Genomic DNA, 16,983 nt, shown 5'->3' on the forward strand with positions numbered 1-16,983 from the left:
AAACTTCACAAGCCAAGCCTTCATCATCAGCATTACTCCCAACATTCTTATTTTCCAAGATCTCATAGATCATCCTACTGATTTCTGAGCACTCCGGAACTTTTCCAAACACAAATTCAAATGCCAGTGCGCAATATTCCCTAAGATATATTTCTGGGTCTATTACACTAATATCACATTTCTTAAATTATTTTGCCTTAATTAAATTTCTATTGCTGTAATAAGACACCAGAACAAAGCAACTTGGTGAGGAAAGTGTTCATTTCGTCTTACAGTTGTAGTCTATCATGAAGCCAAGTCAGGACTCAAACCTGAAACAAGAGTCTAGAGTCAGTGACATAAGTTAAAAAACCATTCAGGGACTTTGCTTAGGAGCTTTCTCTCTATTACTTAATAATTTTGCTCTCTTAAAAACTCTCTGCCATGCGTGGTAATTTCATACTACACCATGCATGTATATAGTGCTAAACAAAATATGTATATTGTAAATATCAATGATTCTCTTGAAAAATATTAAACATTATTTGAACTCTTATAAAATTATATTCGTAAAAATTATAGGTTTGTGTTCATTAAAATTAATGTCAATAATGAAATAAAACTCATTTTATATATCTTATGATATATAAAAAATAATTAGTTCACATAACTATAAAAAATAACTCATCAATTAAAATATATTAGAAGGACAATACATTGGAAAGTAGACAAAAAGCAAAAATATCATATAGGATAAAAGAAGTGGCATGATCAAAAACGATGAAGATATGATCAACTTTTGTAGGAAGAGACAAAACCAGACGTGTAGTGAGTACCAGGCTTCTATCCACTGCATTCACAAAATAACAAACCTCTTTCAAAGTCTAGTGTTTGTACACATGTAAAACACTGAGGTCAAACTTCCAAACTTTAATATTGGATGCCATGTTAACCATAATAGCACATTCAGTGAGGAGAAACTCTTTTTATGTCTTTAGTGAACATTTTACTCCACAGCTTTGCCATACAATTTTTAATCTCCATGTTTCTCAAGGTATATATTAAAGGGTTCAACATGGGAGTAAAAATTGTATAAAACACAGTAATATATTTATCAATTGGAAAGTTGGAGACAGGTCTAACATACATGAAAATACAGGGAACAAAAAAGAGGACAACCACCATGATGTGGGAACTGCAGGTGGATAGGGCTTTGCGCCTCCCTTCCTGACTGTGAGTCTTAAGAGAGTTTAGAATGATTCCATAGGAGACAAGGAGGAGGATAAAGACCACTATAGACATTGCTCCATTATTGCCAACTACAGTGAGTCCAAGGAAGTAGGTGTCAGTACATGCAAGTCCTAGCAATGGGTACATATCACAAGCAAAATGATCAATGACATTGGGTCCACAAAAAGGAAGTAAATACACAGAGATAACTTGAAGCAGAGCATGTGCAAATCCTCCAGCCCAGGACACCACCAACAAGAGAATGCAAACCTGCCGATTCATTATTGTCAAATAGTGCAGTGGCTTACAGATGGCCACATAGCGATCATAGGCCATCACCACCAAAATGAAGACCTCAGAACCACCGAATAAGTGCTCCACAAAAAGCTGAACCAGACAAGCTGTGAAGGAGATGGTCTTCTTGTCACAAAGTAAATCTGTAAGCAACTTGGGCAAGATGGCAGTAGAATAAACAGCATCCATGAGTGAAAGAAAGGCAAGGAAAAAGTACATTGGGGAGCCCAAGGAGGGGCTGGCAATCACTGTCCCCACAATGAGCAGGTTGCCCCCTATTGTTAAAATGTACATGAATAAAAACATGACAAACAATACTTTTTGCCCAGCAGGATCCTGAGTGAGACCCAGGAGGATAAACTCTGTAACATTGTTATTATGTCCCATTTACTCTTCAATAAGGTTTATTTCAGTGATTAAGAGCTCAGGAGAACAGTACTTGACAAGAGTTCTGAACAAATCCTAGACTTCCATTCTTTCAAAAAGTAAAACTTCATCAGCATCTTCTACACTGGTGACACTCAGAGATTGTTCAGTAACCATCTGTTTAGTTCCTCTTGGGGAATCTCCACAGTTTTGCTGCTCTAATAATTTTGTATGTGTTAGGATTTTTTTACAACCTCAATTTATTTTATATACAGATAATCAGACAAAAATATTCTCTTGTATATACATTTAAAACCGCTTATTTAAAACAAATTTCATCTTGGAACACATGTCAACAAAACGAGGAAGTATTACTCATTTAGTAATCCTGCAATGGAGTGATGTCAGTGAACCATAAGACCATAAGCTAGTATACACACACATTGTTCAGTGTTAATATCTTAAGACAAAATGTCACAATATGATCTGTGTAGTGCTCAAAACAACACTGGTCCTGGAGCATCCTTGTAATGTTATTATATTGTAATTCTTTATATAGACACGGTACATTTTAAAATAGTTCATGTCTTTAAATATTTATAATTTGGTCACAGAAAGCTGGTTCTGAACTGTATCACATAGCTAACTATAGCAGTATTTAGCACAGTGCTGTCTGTAGCACTTATTTTATCTGAATCTGATTGTCAGGGTTCTCAGGAGCTGCAATTCTGTCCATTTTATCACTGGCTTCCACATTTATTAAACATGTACAAATGAACCATAATCACCCAAATCCTTTACCTGGACTAAAACGACCCCCTGCTGTCCTCGACCTCTGCACCAGTAGTGAAACTGTGTTTTCCAGAACGCCTATGATAAACTAGTGATGGGACAGGAGAAATGGAAACTGAGAGAATAATAGTGATGCTTCCTAGGTCCTGAGGGGTTCAAATAGAAATTCAGAGTCCAGATCTCCAAACATAGAAAGCTCAAAGAAAACTTCACAACTAGTGTGGGAAGGCATGGTATGGATCACTTAGTAAACATGCTATGAACATGATTCAGCTAGCACACTGTAAATTAAAGAAATTAGACGACATGATTTAAGAGTTTTTCAGCCTTGTGGTCTTCAGAACTATTAGTTCAAAACTACCATTTTTGATGAAGTTGTCATAGTTTTCTTTTTCACATTTAAATAACCAATCTCTAAGCTTATATTCACAGCTTTAATCAGGAATAAATGTGATACTACTGCTCTAATAACCTTAGAGAAACTTGAGAAAGAGGGGAGAGAGGGGGGGTAGAAAGAGAGAGAGAGAGAGCGAGAGAGAGAGAGAGAGAAGATAGCAGCATAAAAACTTATGAAAAAGTTCAAGGCCCTAGGGGAGAAGGGGATAATACTTTTTCTCTTTCTTTCTTTCTTTCTTTCTTTCTTTCTTTCTTTCTTTCTTTCTTTCTTTCTTTCTTTCTTTCTTTCTTCATTTCTTCCTTCCTTCCTTTCTTTCTTTCTTTCTTTCTTTCTTTCTTTCTTTCTTTCTTTCTTTCTTTCTTTCTNCTTTCTTTCTTTCTTTCTTTCTTTCTTTCTTTCTTTCTTTCTTTCTTTCTTTCTTTCTTTCTCTCTCTCTCTGAATGGTTTGGATCACATAAAAGATCACATACAATTGATAGAACTTGATGGATATTTGTTCTCCGATGTGCTAAACACATAGATGATATGAAATTCTAGATTTCCTAATTTAAAAGTATCTAAAATTATATATTTTATAACACATCCTATATAAAATGTCCAATAAAATAATATAATAAAACAATGTGTTTTTAATAAACAAAATGCATTTCACTTTTTATTAGGCAAAATATAAAATAAACCTAATCAATCTATAATAAAAATAACATGTATATCCTGATTTTTTGTGCAGTTCTGTGTGTTTTTTAATATCCCGAATTTAAATGTTTTCTATGGGAATGTAAGATCTCTAACACATTAACAAAGATTTATTTAAGTAATGATCTTTATTGCCTGCATCACTTATATGTACAATTTCATAAATATGAATAGAATAGATATGTGAATAGAATGTATATACATATATATTCTAACTTTTATTCTTTAAAATGAGTGGTCTTTTACTGTATTGGTTGCAAATTATCCATTTACTGTGTACCTTTGAGATCTCTTGATTACCTACAGTTCGTCAATAAGCACAGAAGGATTATCAAGTGACTTAACCCAGGATATTTCCATAAAACAAATCTATGATACTCTTTGAGAGGTATAACTGTACTCAAGTGATTATCAAAAATCAAGAAATATTTAAATATTGCATCCATACTTACTGTAAAAGACAGTTGGGTACTCTCATCTGGATAAATATCTTCAGGCCAAAACAAAGAATCTTTGTTTATATAAGTATTTAACGAGTTAATAGAATAAATAAATCTTAATTTGTTCAAATACATTTTTTGTTTACACAAAAATTTGACATGTAAATAATTATGGAATTTTTTTAAATAAATTGAAGTGAAACACTCAAAAGAGGACTTGTTTCAAAAGTGATATGATAGTCTTGTCATACATCACAACAAATATAATACTACATAAAAATTCAATCCTGAAATGCTGAGAATGAAGAATTTTCAAGAGTAAAAGAAGTTTCTGTCTTTAAAGATATTGAGGTAGAATCTTGGCAAGGCCTCCTCCTTTCTGTATAGAAACATCTCCCTGTATATAGAAGGCTAGGAAAATCTATCTTTCTGCAAACTTTCAAAATCAATGATAAAATCTGCAAGAAAAAAAATACATCAAGGACAAATTATCAAAGGAAACATACTCCAGCTGTTAGTCAGAGTTTTCAAGGCCTCTAGGTCATTTAATTAAGAAAACATTTCTTTCATTTATATTAGCGGGGTGGGCACATCTATTTTAGGAGATAAACTAGTTAGAATGCTTGGAACAAATTCAAATGAAGCAATGTCTCTAGAACAGGCATTTTTCATGTCTGTAGTCCCTAGAGGTAAGAGCAAAGAACCTTGCCAACAATGAGTAGCTGATTCCCAAGATGATTTGGAAACCTATATTGGGAAAAGAACATTTGCAAAGTGTAATGTGTAGGAACTGTGAGTGGCACATCCTGATGCATTTACATAGCCACTTAAGGTTTGAACTATCCTGAAGCAAGCAGCAGCTTCAGTCCCTGCAGCTAAGAACACCACAACAAAGTGCAGTCTCAATCACTCCAAAAAGCCTTGAGTTCCATTGGCTGAGAGCTGGGGCATCAGGATCTGTTGCCACTGATAATTGGTGTTATAACTTTTTGAGAAACAGAGGTTTTGATTTAGACTTGTCTCTTTGACATGAAACCAACTTATATTCATTCTCTACATCTAATCTAATTTCTGTCCAATATAAAACGTTGATTTCTATTACAAAGAGACTGCCATTGTCATAAAATTCACTGTGCTAATGGGCTTCTAACAATATTCTCCTATTCAAGCTTGACATAAGTCCAGTGAACACATATACTCCAGACATTTAGCTACATTTTGTTTCTTCTGTATCACAAAGACCTAAATATGGGCCACAACTGTTAGTTGAGAGACTTGTTAAACATTGGCATTTAAATTTTATGGAACTAATTGATTAATCTTGTGATATCAGATATGTTATTTACAGGATAAAGAGGATGTTTAGTCTTTGAACTTCTAAAAAATAATGTTAGTATTTTCTTTACAAATTTATACATGTATAAAATATTTTCATCATGGTCACACTATTCCACAGCTCTAACTAGTCTTACCATCCTACCACCATGTACTTCTGATGTTAATGTTTCATTTATTTTTTAACTCATTCATTCATTCATTCATTCATTCATTTTTACCATCTACTGAGTTTAACTACATAATCTACATAAGCATTCATGTAGGGCCATTCACAATCACTACTAGGCTATCAGAGGCCAAGCACAGAAGAAAAATTCTCTCACCAAGAAACTATCAACTGTCATTAGAGCTACAGCTGGGGATAGCACCCAGTGAGGACCTTCCCCACACATGGTGGAGTGCTACCTGACTTCATCTTGTGCGGACAAAACTAGTTGCTCTGCATCCATGAATGCAGTGACCTTGTCCTGTTGAGAAGATAGTGTCTTACAATCATCTTCTCAATTCTCTGAGTTTTATATTCTTTCTATGTCTAAAGAATCTAAATCCTAATTTTCTTTTCTCTTATGTGTGGCAGGAGTCAGTGGAATCAAGAAAAAGTCACTAGCACTTTCTCATGTATTTGAGAGAACTTCAAAAGAGTATATTTGCTACTTGTTCTGATAGTTACGTGATTTCTAAAAATGTATGATGTAACATAATTAAAATAGCAAATAAAATAATTAAAATAGCAAAATTGTAGATGGAAGGTATGAAAAGAATATTTGAATTAATTAGAGAGTTTTGAAGCTTCCTATTTAGTAGTTCTTCTCCATATGTGGTAGCTATTAGTTCTAAATAACAGGCACATTGCAGTTCCAAGGCTTGCTTACCTTTATGACAGAAAACACTATTTCCTTTCAGTCTTGTGTTGCCTCTGTTTTTTTGTAATCTCTCCAGCCCCCTCATGCCTTCAATGATGGCCCCTGGGTCTTGAAAGTAATGACATAGATTTCTTAACTCACCACCTTGCAATTTATTACTCAACTAAATATGTGTCGAAGATGTTATCCATCTCCATGCTCCATCCCCTCCTCTGTCTTCCATTCCCTGTTCCATTTGCTTTGAATAATGCTTCAATAGATGTCATTTTTATTGATTACTTTATATCTGAATATTTCAAATGCTGTCTCTATGATCCTGCCTCCTCTTTTTCCCTTCACCTCTCCTCTCCCATCAGGACCCCTTTTCCCTCTGCCTCCAGTGATTAAATTCTTCCCTCTTATAAATAAAATTGTAGCATCAACACATTGGCCCTCCTTCTTGTTTCATATGGTCTCTGAATTGTAGCTTGGGCATTCTGAGGTTTTGGGCTAATATCCACTTATCATTGAGTACATACCATGTGTGTCCTTTGGGGTCTGGGTTACCCCTCTCGGGATGATGTTTTCAACTTTCATTCACTGGCCTACAAAATTCATGAAGTCATAGTTTTTAATAGATGAGTAGTGTTCCATTCTATAATTGTATGACATTTTCTGAGTCTTTTCTTCTGTTGAGGGGCATCTGGGTTGTTGCCAGCTTATGACTATTATAAATAGGGTTGCTATGAACATAGTGGAGCATATGTCCTTGTTATATGTTGGAACATCTTATGGGTATATGTCCAGTGTGGTATAGCTGAGTATTTAGGTAGAACTATTTCCAATTTCCAAAGAAACCAACAGACTGATTTCCAAAGTGGTTGTACCAGGTTGTAATCACACCAGATATGGATGAGTATTCTTTTCTCCGAACATTTTGGCCAGCATCTGTTGTCACATGAGTTTTTGGTCTTAGCAACTCTGATTTGTGTAAGGTAGAATCACAAGGTCATTTTGATTTGCATTTTGATTTGCATTTCCATGATGACTAAGGATGTTGAACATTTCTTTGAGTGTGTTTTGGTCATTCGAGATTCCTCAGTTGAGAATTTTTTGTTTAGCTCTATACTCCTTTTAATTTGATTATTTGGTTTTCTAGAGTCTACCTTCTTGAGTTCTTTATATATTTTGGCTATTAGCCTCTATTAGATACAGAATTGGTGAATATCTTTATGAGAAATCTCTCCATTTTCTGAGGTCTTCTTCAGTTTCTTTCTTCGGAGACTTAAAGTTATTGTCATACACATATTTCACTTGCTAGGTTAGAGTTACACCAAGATATTTTATATGATTTGTGACTATTGTGAAGGGTGTGGTTTCACTAATTTCTTTCTCATCCAGTTTATCATTTGAGTAGAGGAAGGCTACTCATCTCTTTGAGTTAAGTTTATATTCGGTCACTTTGCTGAAGTGTTTTATTTATTCATTTATTTTAGGTGTAGGAGTTTTCTCGTAGAATATTTGAGGTCGCTTATATATACTATCATATCATCCACAAATAGTGACACCTTGACTTCTGCCTTTCCAATTTATATCACTTTGACCTCCTTTTGTTTCTTTTTGCTATAAGTAGAACTTAGAGAACTATATTGAATAAATATGGAGAAAGTGGGCAGCCTTTTCTTGTCCCTGACGTTAGTGAGGTTGCTTCAAGTTTCTCTCCATTTAATGTGATGTTGGCTACTGCTTTGTTGTAAAATGCTTTTATTATGTTTAGGTATGGTCTTGAATTCCTTATATTTCCAAGACTTTTAACATGACGGGCATTGCATTTTTTAAAGGCCTCTAATGAAATGATCATGTGATTTTTTTCTTTGAGTTTGTTTACCTAGTAGATTACATTGAAGAATTTTGATATCTTAAACCAAGTATGCATCCCTGAGATGAAGACTAGTTGATCATGGTGATGTGTCCATTTTGATGTGTTCTTGAATTCAGTTTGTGAGAATTTTATTGAGTATTTTCTATAAATATTCATAAGCCAATTTGGTCTGAAGTTCTGTCTTTGTTTGGAATTTCTATGGTTTAGGTATCAGAGTAGTGTTGTTACATAGAACTGATTGGGTAATATTACTTCTGCTTCTATTTTGTGGAATACTTTGAGAAATATTGGTATTATGTCTTCTTTGAAGGTCTGATAGAATTCTGCACTAAAACCATCTGGCCCAGGGCTTTTTTTGTTTGTTTGTTTCAGAGATGTTTAATGACTACTTTTATTTCCTCAATGATTATGGGACAGTTTAGATAATTTATGAGGTCCTGATTTATCTTTTATAATTTGCATCTATTTGGAAATTCACCCATTTCATTTAGATTTTCTTGTTTTGTAGAGTATAAGCTTTTGTAGTATGATCTGATGATTTTTTGAATATTCTCAGTTTCTGTTGGTATGTCTCCCTTTTCATTTCTGATTTTGTTAATTTGACTGCTATCTCTTGCCCTTTAGTTAGTTTTAGTTTGGCTAAGGGTTTATTGGTCTTGTTGATTTTCTCAAAGAACCATCTCTTGGTTTTGTTTATTCTTTGTATGGTTCTATTTGTTCCTAATAGGTTGATTTCAGCCCTGAGTTTGAATATTTTCTGCAGTCTCCTCCTCTGGGAGGTGTATGCGTCTTTTTGTTCTAGAGCTTTCAGGTATACTCTTAAGTTTCTAGTATATGATCTCTCTAATTTCTTTATGAAGACACTTAGTATCTTCCAAATGGTAATACTTACTTTTCAATTTTAAGTAATACATCAGCAAAATAAGTAGAAACATTATAAGATAAATATTCGTTAAAATACTATAATTATTTCAGATGGTATCATTTTTTATTTAGGAATCCAAGAAATTAACCAAAATTCCATCATATTACCTAAAGATTGTTGATAAAGTATCAGAATTCTTAATTTAACTTCATTACTATTCGTCACAAACATTACAAAATGTAAGATAGAAAGCAAACATTTAATAAAATGACACACATTCATAAAAAAATCTCAAAGGAAGAATGTGAAACTTTTAAATGATGAAAACAAACTGAGACCAAAGGTAATGAAGGAGTCTATCACTGCAGAAATATAATTTTACTCTTTCCAAAAGAATGATTTAATGAGACCAAAACTGCCTGTACACTCAACAATCTATCAATCAAAACTACCCCTCTTTGGGAAATACTGGTTAAGTAAAATAGTTTAATATTTGTTTCTTTTCAAAGACTGCATCATTGGTTTCTAATAATAAAGTATTATGTAGGAAAAATCTTAATTCACCAATGTCTTACAAAGAGATACATAACTTGAGATAAATATAAAAACATGCTATGTCATCAAACAAGGAATATTTTTAGGAAAACCAAAAAGGAGAGTTATTAAAATAATGAGGAAAAATATACTCCAGTTTACAAGACAAGTAGGTTATGAGTTTCTCAACACAGAGAAATAAAAATATATAAGAGATAACAAAATGAAAATTATGTCATTATCATTCTATAATGTTTTCAGATTTCAAAACAATGTTAACACATACTATGAGTATCTGATTAAAACCATAAAAAACATTTAAAGAGAATTATTTAAGCTAAAATTTAATTAAATAAGAATAGTTATTGAATAAAACATATAATCAAAACTTAAAGACATTATTTGTTGAAAGTGAAAACTATGATATGAAATTCATCAAAAATGGTTAAAACATGTAGTTAATGAATGAATAATATTGTACACAGCTACACTATTATAAATTTCATAACAAATAGCAATGTCTAACAATTACATTCAAATACCAGTAGTTTCACAGTATCAAGTGGTAGTGTGAATGTTCAAGCTGGAACTCACAACACAAGGGTCTGTTTGGGATTGGTGCCTAGCACTTAGTAACATAAGCAGCAAGAAGAAAGCTGTATTCTACTTGGACTTACTGTTTTCTGCAGGAGCTTTTCCATAGAATTTTTCATCTCTGAATTTCTCAAGGTATATATTAAAGGATTCAACATGGGAGTAACAATGGTATAAATTACAGTGATGGATTTATCAATAGGAAAACTAGAAACAGGTCTAACATACATGAAAATACATGGAACAAAAAAGAGAAAAACCACAGTGATATGGGAGCCACAGGTGGACAGAGCTTTGCGCCTCCCTTCCTTACTGTGATTCTTGAGAGATCTAAGGATTATTCCATAGGAGAGTAGGAGGAGAATGAAGATGACTATACACATCGTTCCATTATTGCCAATGACAGAAAGGCCAATGAAATAGGTATCAGTACATGCAAGTAGCAATAGTGGGTATATGTCACAGGCAAAGTGGTCAATGATATTGGGACCACAGAATGGAAGATTATATACAGCAAGAACTTGAAACAAAGCATGTGCAAAACCTCCCGCCCAGGCCATCACCAAGAAGAGGATACATACCCTTCGATTCATGATGATCAAATAATGCAGTGGCTTACAGATGGCCACATAGCGATCATAGGCCATTGCAACCAGAATGACAATGTCAACCCCACCAAACAAATGCTCTATAAAGAGCTGGCTTATACAAGCTCTGAAGGAGATGGTCTTTTTTTCACGGAGCAAGTCTACAATCAACTTGGGTGAGATGGCAGTGGAATAAACAGCATCCATGAGTGACAGAGAGGCAAGGAAGAAGTACATTGGGGAGCCCAAGGAGGGGCTAGCAATCACTGTCCATACGATGAGCAGGTTGCCCACCATTGTCGCAATGTACATCAGTGAAAACATAACAAATAAAGCTTTTTGCCCAGCAGGATCCTGAGTGAAGCCCAGCAGGACAAATTCTGTGACATTGTTGCTCTGGCCCATTTATTCATCAATTAGGCTTCTTTCAGACAAAGAGCTCAGGAGAGTAAGACCTCCCATGACCTGTTAACAGGATCATGAGTCCATTCTGTCATTGAGCATATAGTGTCTTTACAGTAGTTAACCAATAGTAGGCATTTAATAAATATATATTGAGCTTCATCTTATAACAAGCTTCATTTGTTTTCTGTTAATAAATCTCTGAGTGCTAAGGTTATCAAATAAACAGTGCATCTCTAGAGAGAAATGCAGAGAGAGATATCTCTGTCACACATAAACAGTTATTTAAGACATATTACTCTTTAGCCTTATAACATACACCCAATGAACATAAAAATGTTTATCCAAAAAGACTTGAAAACAATGGTTGTGCCATTAAACCCTGAGTTTATCAATGAGAAAGAGCAACCTTTCTAGGTGGTAATATGCCAGTGAAAAATATTCTAAAATTTAAGTTTGGGTAGTGTCCACAATAACACTGGTCTTTGAGGATCCACATTAGTGCTATTATATTAGACTATTTGACATAGATACTTTTCCTCACAAGATAGTTCTAGTCATCATATGTATCTCACTTGATCTAAAAAAATTAAGGAGATTCTGAATTGCATCAAGTAACTCCAATATTATTCAGACATTTCTTATAGCAATGACTTCATATTTAGTACTTACAGTTTCATTTCTTACTTGATTATACTGATTATTAACATAATTATATTCACCAGCAGGATATTTGGAAGTATTTTTACTATACCGGAACTAACCCATGGTTCTTAACAAGCACTGCATCATCAGACAGAATATTTTTTCCAAAACTCTGGAAATAGCTAGGCATAGAGACAGAGGAAAAAATAAACAGAAAAGAGAATTAATGGTGAGACTACAAGCTTTTTGAATCTTGATTAAAATAAGATTTAATTTAGTCTTAATTAATTTAAGCATTTATGATAAGAATGCAGAGAGACCTCTTAAGAATTCATTGTCCAGAAAAACAAAAGTAGAACACTCAAAGAAAATGCAAGACCAGTACATAAAGACTTAAGCTAGGTTGATTTTCTAAACATAATTAGAAATATATCTCTCTTTGCATGCTGAATCATTAGGGGATTAGACCACATTTCAGAATCTTTCCCAGTCTCACAATCTCTGATGGTTATAGCCTATCTATAGCATTGTTACTTCTGATCTGTTCCATTTCTTTTCTGATGTAATACTTTTGTCCATATTTTTCAATAATATTTCCACATTTAAAACTGCTTCCTGAATAATACTAATAATGTAACATAATTTTAATAACTACTGTGATCAAATAACAACCCTTATTTTATTGTACATAGTGTAGCAAGAAAGAGTCTGAAAAATACTTGGACATAATAATGGCCATGATAGAAACTGTGGACCATGAAGTCACACACCTGGTTACAGCATAAGGTGCATTAAGTTAGTATCATCCTGATCTTGACCATCTTAGTCTCTTTGTCTGATTCATCATATGTACTACAGTTACATGTTATCCCTCTCCTAAAGTGGCCTATGGGTATTCTTATTTTTCTAGGGAGTGCCTAAAGCACAGCTCAGCACTTCACATATCTCAGTGCTGGCTATGATGAGTATTGTGAGATATTTCACTGTGAGCATCAGCTGAGAAAAAGCCATGAGGAATTGTGTCCACTTCATAGGAATGTAGAAGTCATCTGGACTTCTAAAAAGAGCAAATGTGAGCCTCCTGAACTTCTTCCTGGATTTCAATTAAAATCATATTAAATCTTAGAATTTAAAATCTTAGTCATTAAAATGTAAATTATTTGTTGTATTACATGTAATAATTTACTCATTATATATAAAATACTATCAATACTCACTTTGAAGAAATATATTTAGACAACATCAGGCAGTAAAATCCTATTTGCATGGACTTGGTATCAGAGAAAGATATGTGCAGAGTCAGAACTGCTTTAGAAGCAGTTGGAATGTATCTTATAAATCTCTCAGTCACATCTCTGCTTCCATCTGAGACAGAACATCATCACTGCCATTTTTTAAAATTCACGCATGCTATAAGCATACCTGTTACAGAACAAAGAGACATCACATAGCATGGCCAATTCTATTTTCAACATTTTACTTTCTACACAGTTTTGTTGGTCTCAGATTGAACAGCATTGGTTTTCACCAGGCTAAATCTTGTAGTGCCTAGCATAATTATTTATATAATAAAAAATAGTGTAATAAACTATACTATAATAGACATATATAAAATGTAAATATCAAAGAATTGATTCTACAAATACATAATAATTATATGTCTACTTTCATTCTAAAATATTGTTATCACACTTCTAGAAAAATGATAGTTTAATCCAATTACTAGGACCATTTTATTTTTGAAATATATTTTTATATTTTTAAAAAGTAAATTTCTTAGCAATGAACTTTCTTCAATCATAAAGAGGGGTGACATTATATCACTTGCCAAAACACAGATACAACTGTGAAAAAAAAAGATAGTCAATTTAACTCACTATAAGAAGGAAAAAAAATTACAATGTCTCTCATTTTTGAGTTTTAAAATTTCAACAAATACATAAAATCATGAATTCACAGAAGACATGGGAGTGGGAGGAAAACTATTGAGGGAAACAAAGGGGGCTTCAAGGAACAAAAGCAGTGACAAAGAGGAGAGGAGGAACATGGAGAAGGATGTTTGCTCCAATTACATGTGATTTCATCAAAATATCTTACATAATCCAATAAAGTATAATTTTTGTAATACCCTATACAGTACTACATGATAACCTGATAGCAAATATCTGTTCCAGGTGATGTATTTCTGTATTGTTTTCTCTTTTATATATACTAACCTAGTCTTGGGAAAATTCAAGATATACACATAAATAAAACATAAAGCAACTGGAATATAATAACCATTTGTCCTTGTACACTTAAAAACATTTAATAATACAATTTTTTAAATTTTAATATGTCTAAAGTTATTATGCATCTATATAAACAAAGCACCTAAAACAAAATGTCAAATAAGATGAAAATCCTAAATTATTATCATTCATAATACATAAAACATTTTACTTGCTTTGTAGACAAATAGAACTTTCCCCAAATGAATAAGTATGTGATACTAACATCAAATATGTTTGTAGTTTGTGATGAATTCATTTGTGTTGCATTTTAACATCCCCAATTCAAATAGTTCCTGTTAGAGTATATGACTTAAAATAATAGCTCTTTTTGAGACTATAACAGGAATCTTTACCTAAAGTTGTTTGTGGTTCCTGAATTCACAACATTAATTTCAGAAAAACTGAAAGTTATTTTAATGTTATAACTTAAATTACTTCCTGTATCTGTTTGACTGCATTGCACAGACAACAATGTAGTATCATACAGTAGTTGATGAAATAGCACCAAGAGATTGCAGAAACACATTTCCACAGAATTTTACATTACCTCATTTTTTCACCACGATGTAAGACCATCCATGTTAAAACTTAAATACAAAATATTTGAATTTACTTTCAGAACTTACTGTAAATGTAGGTGAATATTGTCACCTTATAAAAATATTCCTCATAAAAATACAAATCCACCTAGTTGTTAGGAATTGTCAACCCTCTTTATGTGGCCATATTTAAATAAAAATTCACAACACTAAAATAAATTATATGAACTTTGACTTCTGAGACACTTGTATTAAAGGCATCAATGAATTACAAGAATTTAATGCATTATAGCAACATCCATCTGGCTCACAAATAAGACAGATACTTAACAAGACAAATCAGTCATTTAAATTATTAAACCATTAGTAGTGAAGGTTTCTCATGACTACATCCAGAAGCCTTAAGACTCTGTCACTCAGACTCTCCACAAAAATCCTTTCTTTTCTTGTTAAAAATATGTCTCTGTATATAGAACAGCCTAAGAAACTGAGACCTTCCACAGACTGTCATAAATAATGTTAACATAAAAGGACTGGATACATAAAGTGTTAAATACCAGAGACTTCTTGGGCCATTTGATCAGAAAAAACAAAAAAACAAAACATTTCTTTCATTTACATTTACAATTCTATCTATGAACTTTTTGTACCATCACTATTTAAATAGATAACCTTGTTAAACTATTTGGAACAAATTCAAATGAGATCATCTCTTATGAACAGAGTTTTTTTCAATAATCCCTAGAGGTAAATGCCTTAAGTCTTGCCAAGAATGGTATTTGACAGCCAAGTTGATTTGAAAATCTATAACAAAATAAATTAATCAAGAAACTATGAGATAATGTTAAACTATAAAATACTTAAATAAGGCAGACAATATTTAAAACACCCAAGAGGAGAAAGCAACCTAGAGTTCCAGTTTTCAGCATCACCCCAGCAAAGCATAGTTCTGTACTGGTAGTCACAGAGGATCTGCCCAAGCTGCTTTGAGCTGCAGAAATGGATGGAACTACAGTCTGTGAAGTTGGGATATATAACTGTAGGACCAACAACTGTTCTGCCATTCTGTATGTGTGGAATCTTTTACAGAAGGCCTTAGTTTTTGTAATAAACAACTATAAGGGTCTTCACTGTATTCATTTGAATTCTTAATTAATATATGATATTAATTGAATAACTCTACAAAAGGTAGTTATTTAAAACAAAAACATGAATTATTAAAAACATCCACTGATTTTGAGGGTGTTACTTGGTTTTCAATCAAGTACATGCTCCTCTGTTCTTAATGACAACTTGGACCTTCTTTGCGACAGTGGCCAAGATACAAGATCATAAAAATGGCAGTTGATAGGTTTCTCTAAAATTGGAAATTGGCAATTTGCATAACAAATTAGTTAAATCTAGGAATCTCAAATTAATTATTTTTAGGTATAGAGCACATCTAATCTAGACATTTTTCTTATTCGTAAATGGAAGAAAGAAGCAGTTGAGCAAAAATTTCTGAGAGTATAATTATCACTCAAACATGGAGAGTTGAAATATATGAAGACATAGTCCTTTGTGCCCTTTCTACTGGAATTCAAGTACCTCCCAATGCTTTCCAATTTTATGAATAAAATTTAAAGAGTTTTTCATATCCTATGATGTTTCCAACAGGACAAAAATTTTTTATTGTTATTTTTATTAGATATTTTCTTCATTTACATTTCCAATGCTATCCCAAAAGTCCCCAATACCCTCCCTCCCCCACACCCCTACCCATCCACTCCCACTTCTTGGCCAGGGCAATACCCTGTACTGAGGTATATAAAGTTTGCCAGACCAATGGGCTTCTCTTTCCACTGATGGTCTACTAGGCCATCTTCTGATACATATGCATCTAGAGACATGAGCTCCATGGGGTACTGGTTAGTTCATATTGTTGTTCCACCTATAGGGTTGCAGATCCCTTTTAGCTCCTTGGGTATTTTCTCTAGCTCCTCCATTGGGGGCCCTATGATCCATCCAATAGCTGACTGAGAGCATCCACTTCGGTGTTTGCTAGGCCCCAGCATTGCCTCACAAGAGAGAGCTATAGCTCTCCTTTCAGGGTCCTTTCAGCAAAATCTTGCTAGTGTATGCAATGGTGTCAGCGTTTGGACACTGATTATGGGATGGATCCCCGGGTATGGCAGTCTCTAGATGGTCCATCCTTTCGACTCAGCTCCAAACTTTGTCTCTGTAACTCCTTCCATGGGTGTTTTGTTCCCAAGTCTAAGAAGAGGCANAGTGTCCACACTTTGGTCTTC

The 16,983-nt window shown here is 33.5% G+C and overlaps 2 protein-coding genes across 2 annotated transcripts; both read right to left on the bottom strand.

Annotated features, from left to right (window-relative positions):
- Positions 1 to 201: 201 nt before the first annotated feature.
- On the bottom strand, positions 202 to 1,890 carry LOC110289260 (olfactory receptor 4A5-like). The gene is made up of 2 exons (XM_021155394.1): positions 1,008 to 1,890; positions 202 to 215 (listed from the first exon to the last, which is right to left on the bottom strand). The coding sequence occupies exons 1-2, from the start codon at positions 1,888 to 1,890 to the stop codon at positions 202 to 204; spliced, it is 897 nt and encodes a 298-aa protein (XP_021011053.1).
- An 8,366-nt stretch (positions 1,891 to 10,256) lies between these two features.
- LOC110289459 (olfactory receptor 4A5-like) lies at positions 10,257 to 11,333 on the bottom strand. Its single transcript, XM_021155672.1, has one exon. It carries the CDS (start codon positions 11,239 to 11,241, stop codon positions 10,285 to 10,287), a length of 957 nt encoding a protein of 318 aa, XP_021011331.1. The 5' UTR covers positions 11,242 to 11,333; the 3' UTR covers positions 10,257 to 10,284.
- Between the last annotated feature and the right edge of the window lie 5,650 nt (positions 11,334 to 16,983).

Source organism: Mus caroli, chromosome 2 (assembly GCF_900094665.2).
Source record: "Mus caroli chromosome 2, CAROLI_EIJ_v1.1, whole genome shotgun sequence".
Classification (NCBI taxonomy): Eukaryota; Metazoa; Chordata; class Mammalia; order Rodentia; family Muridae; genus Mus; species Mus caroli.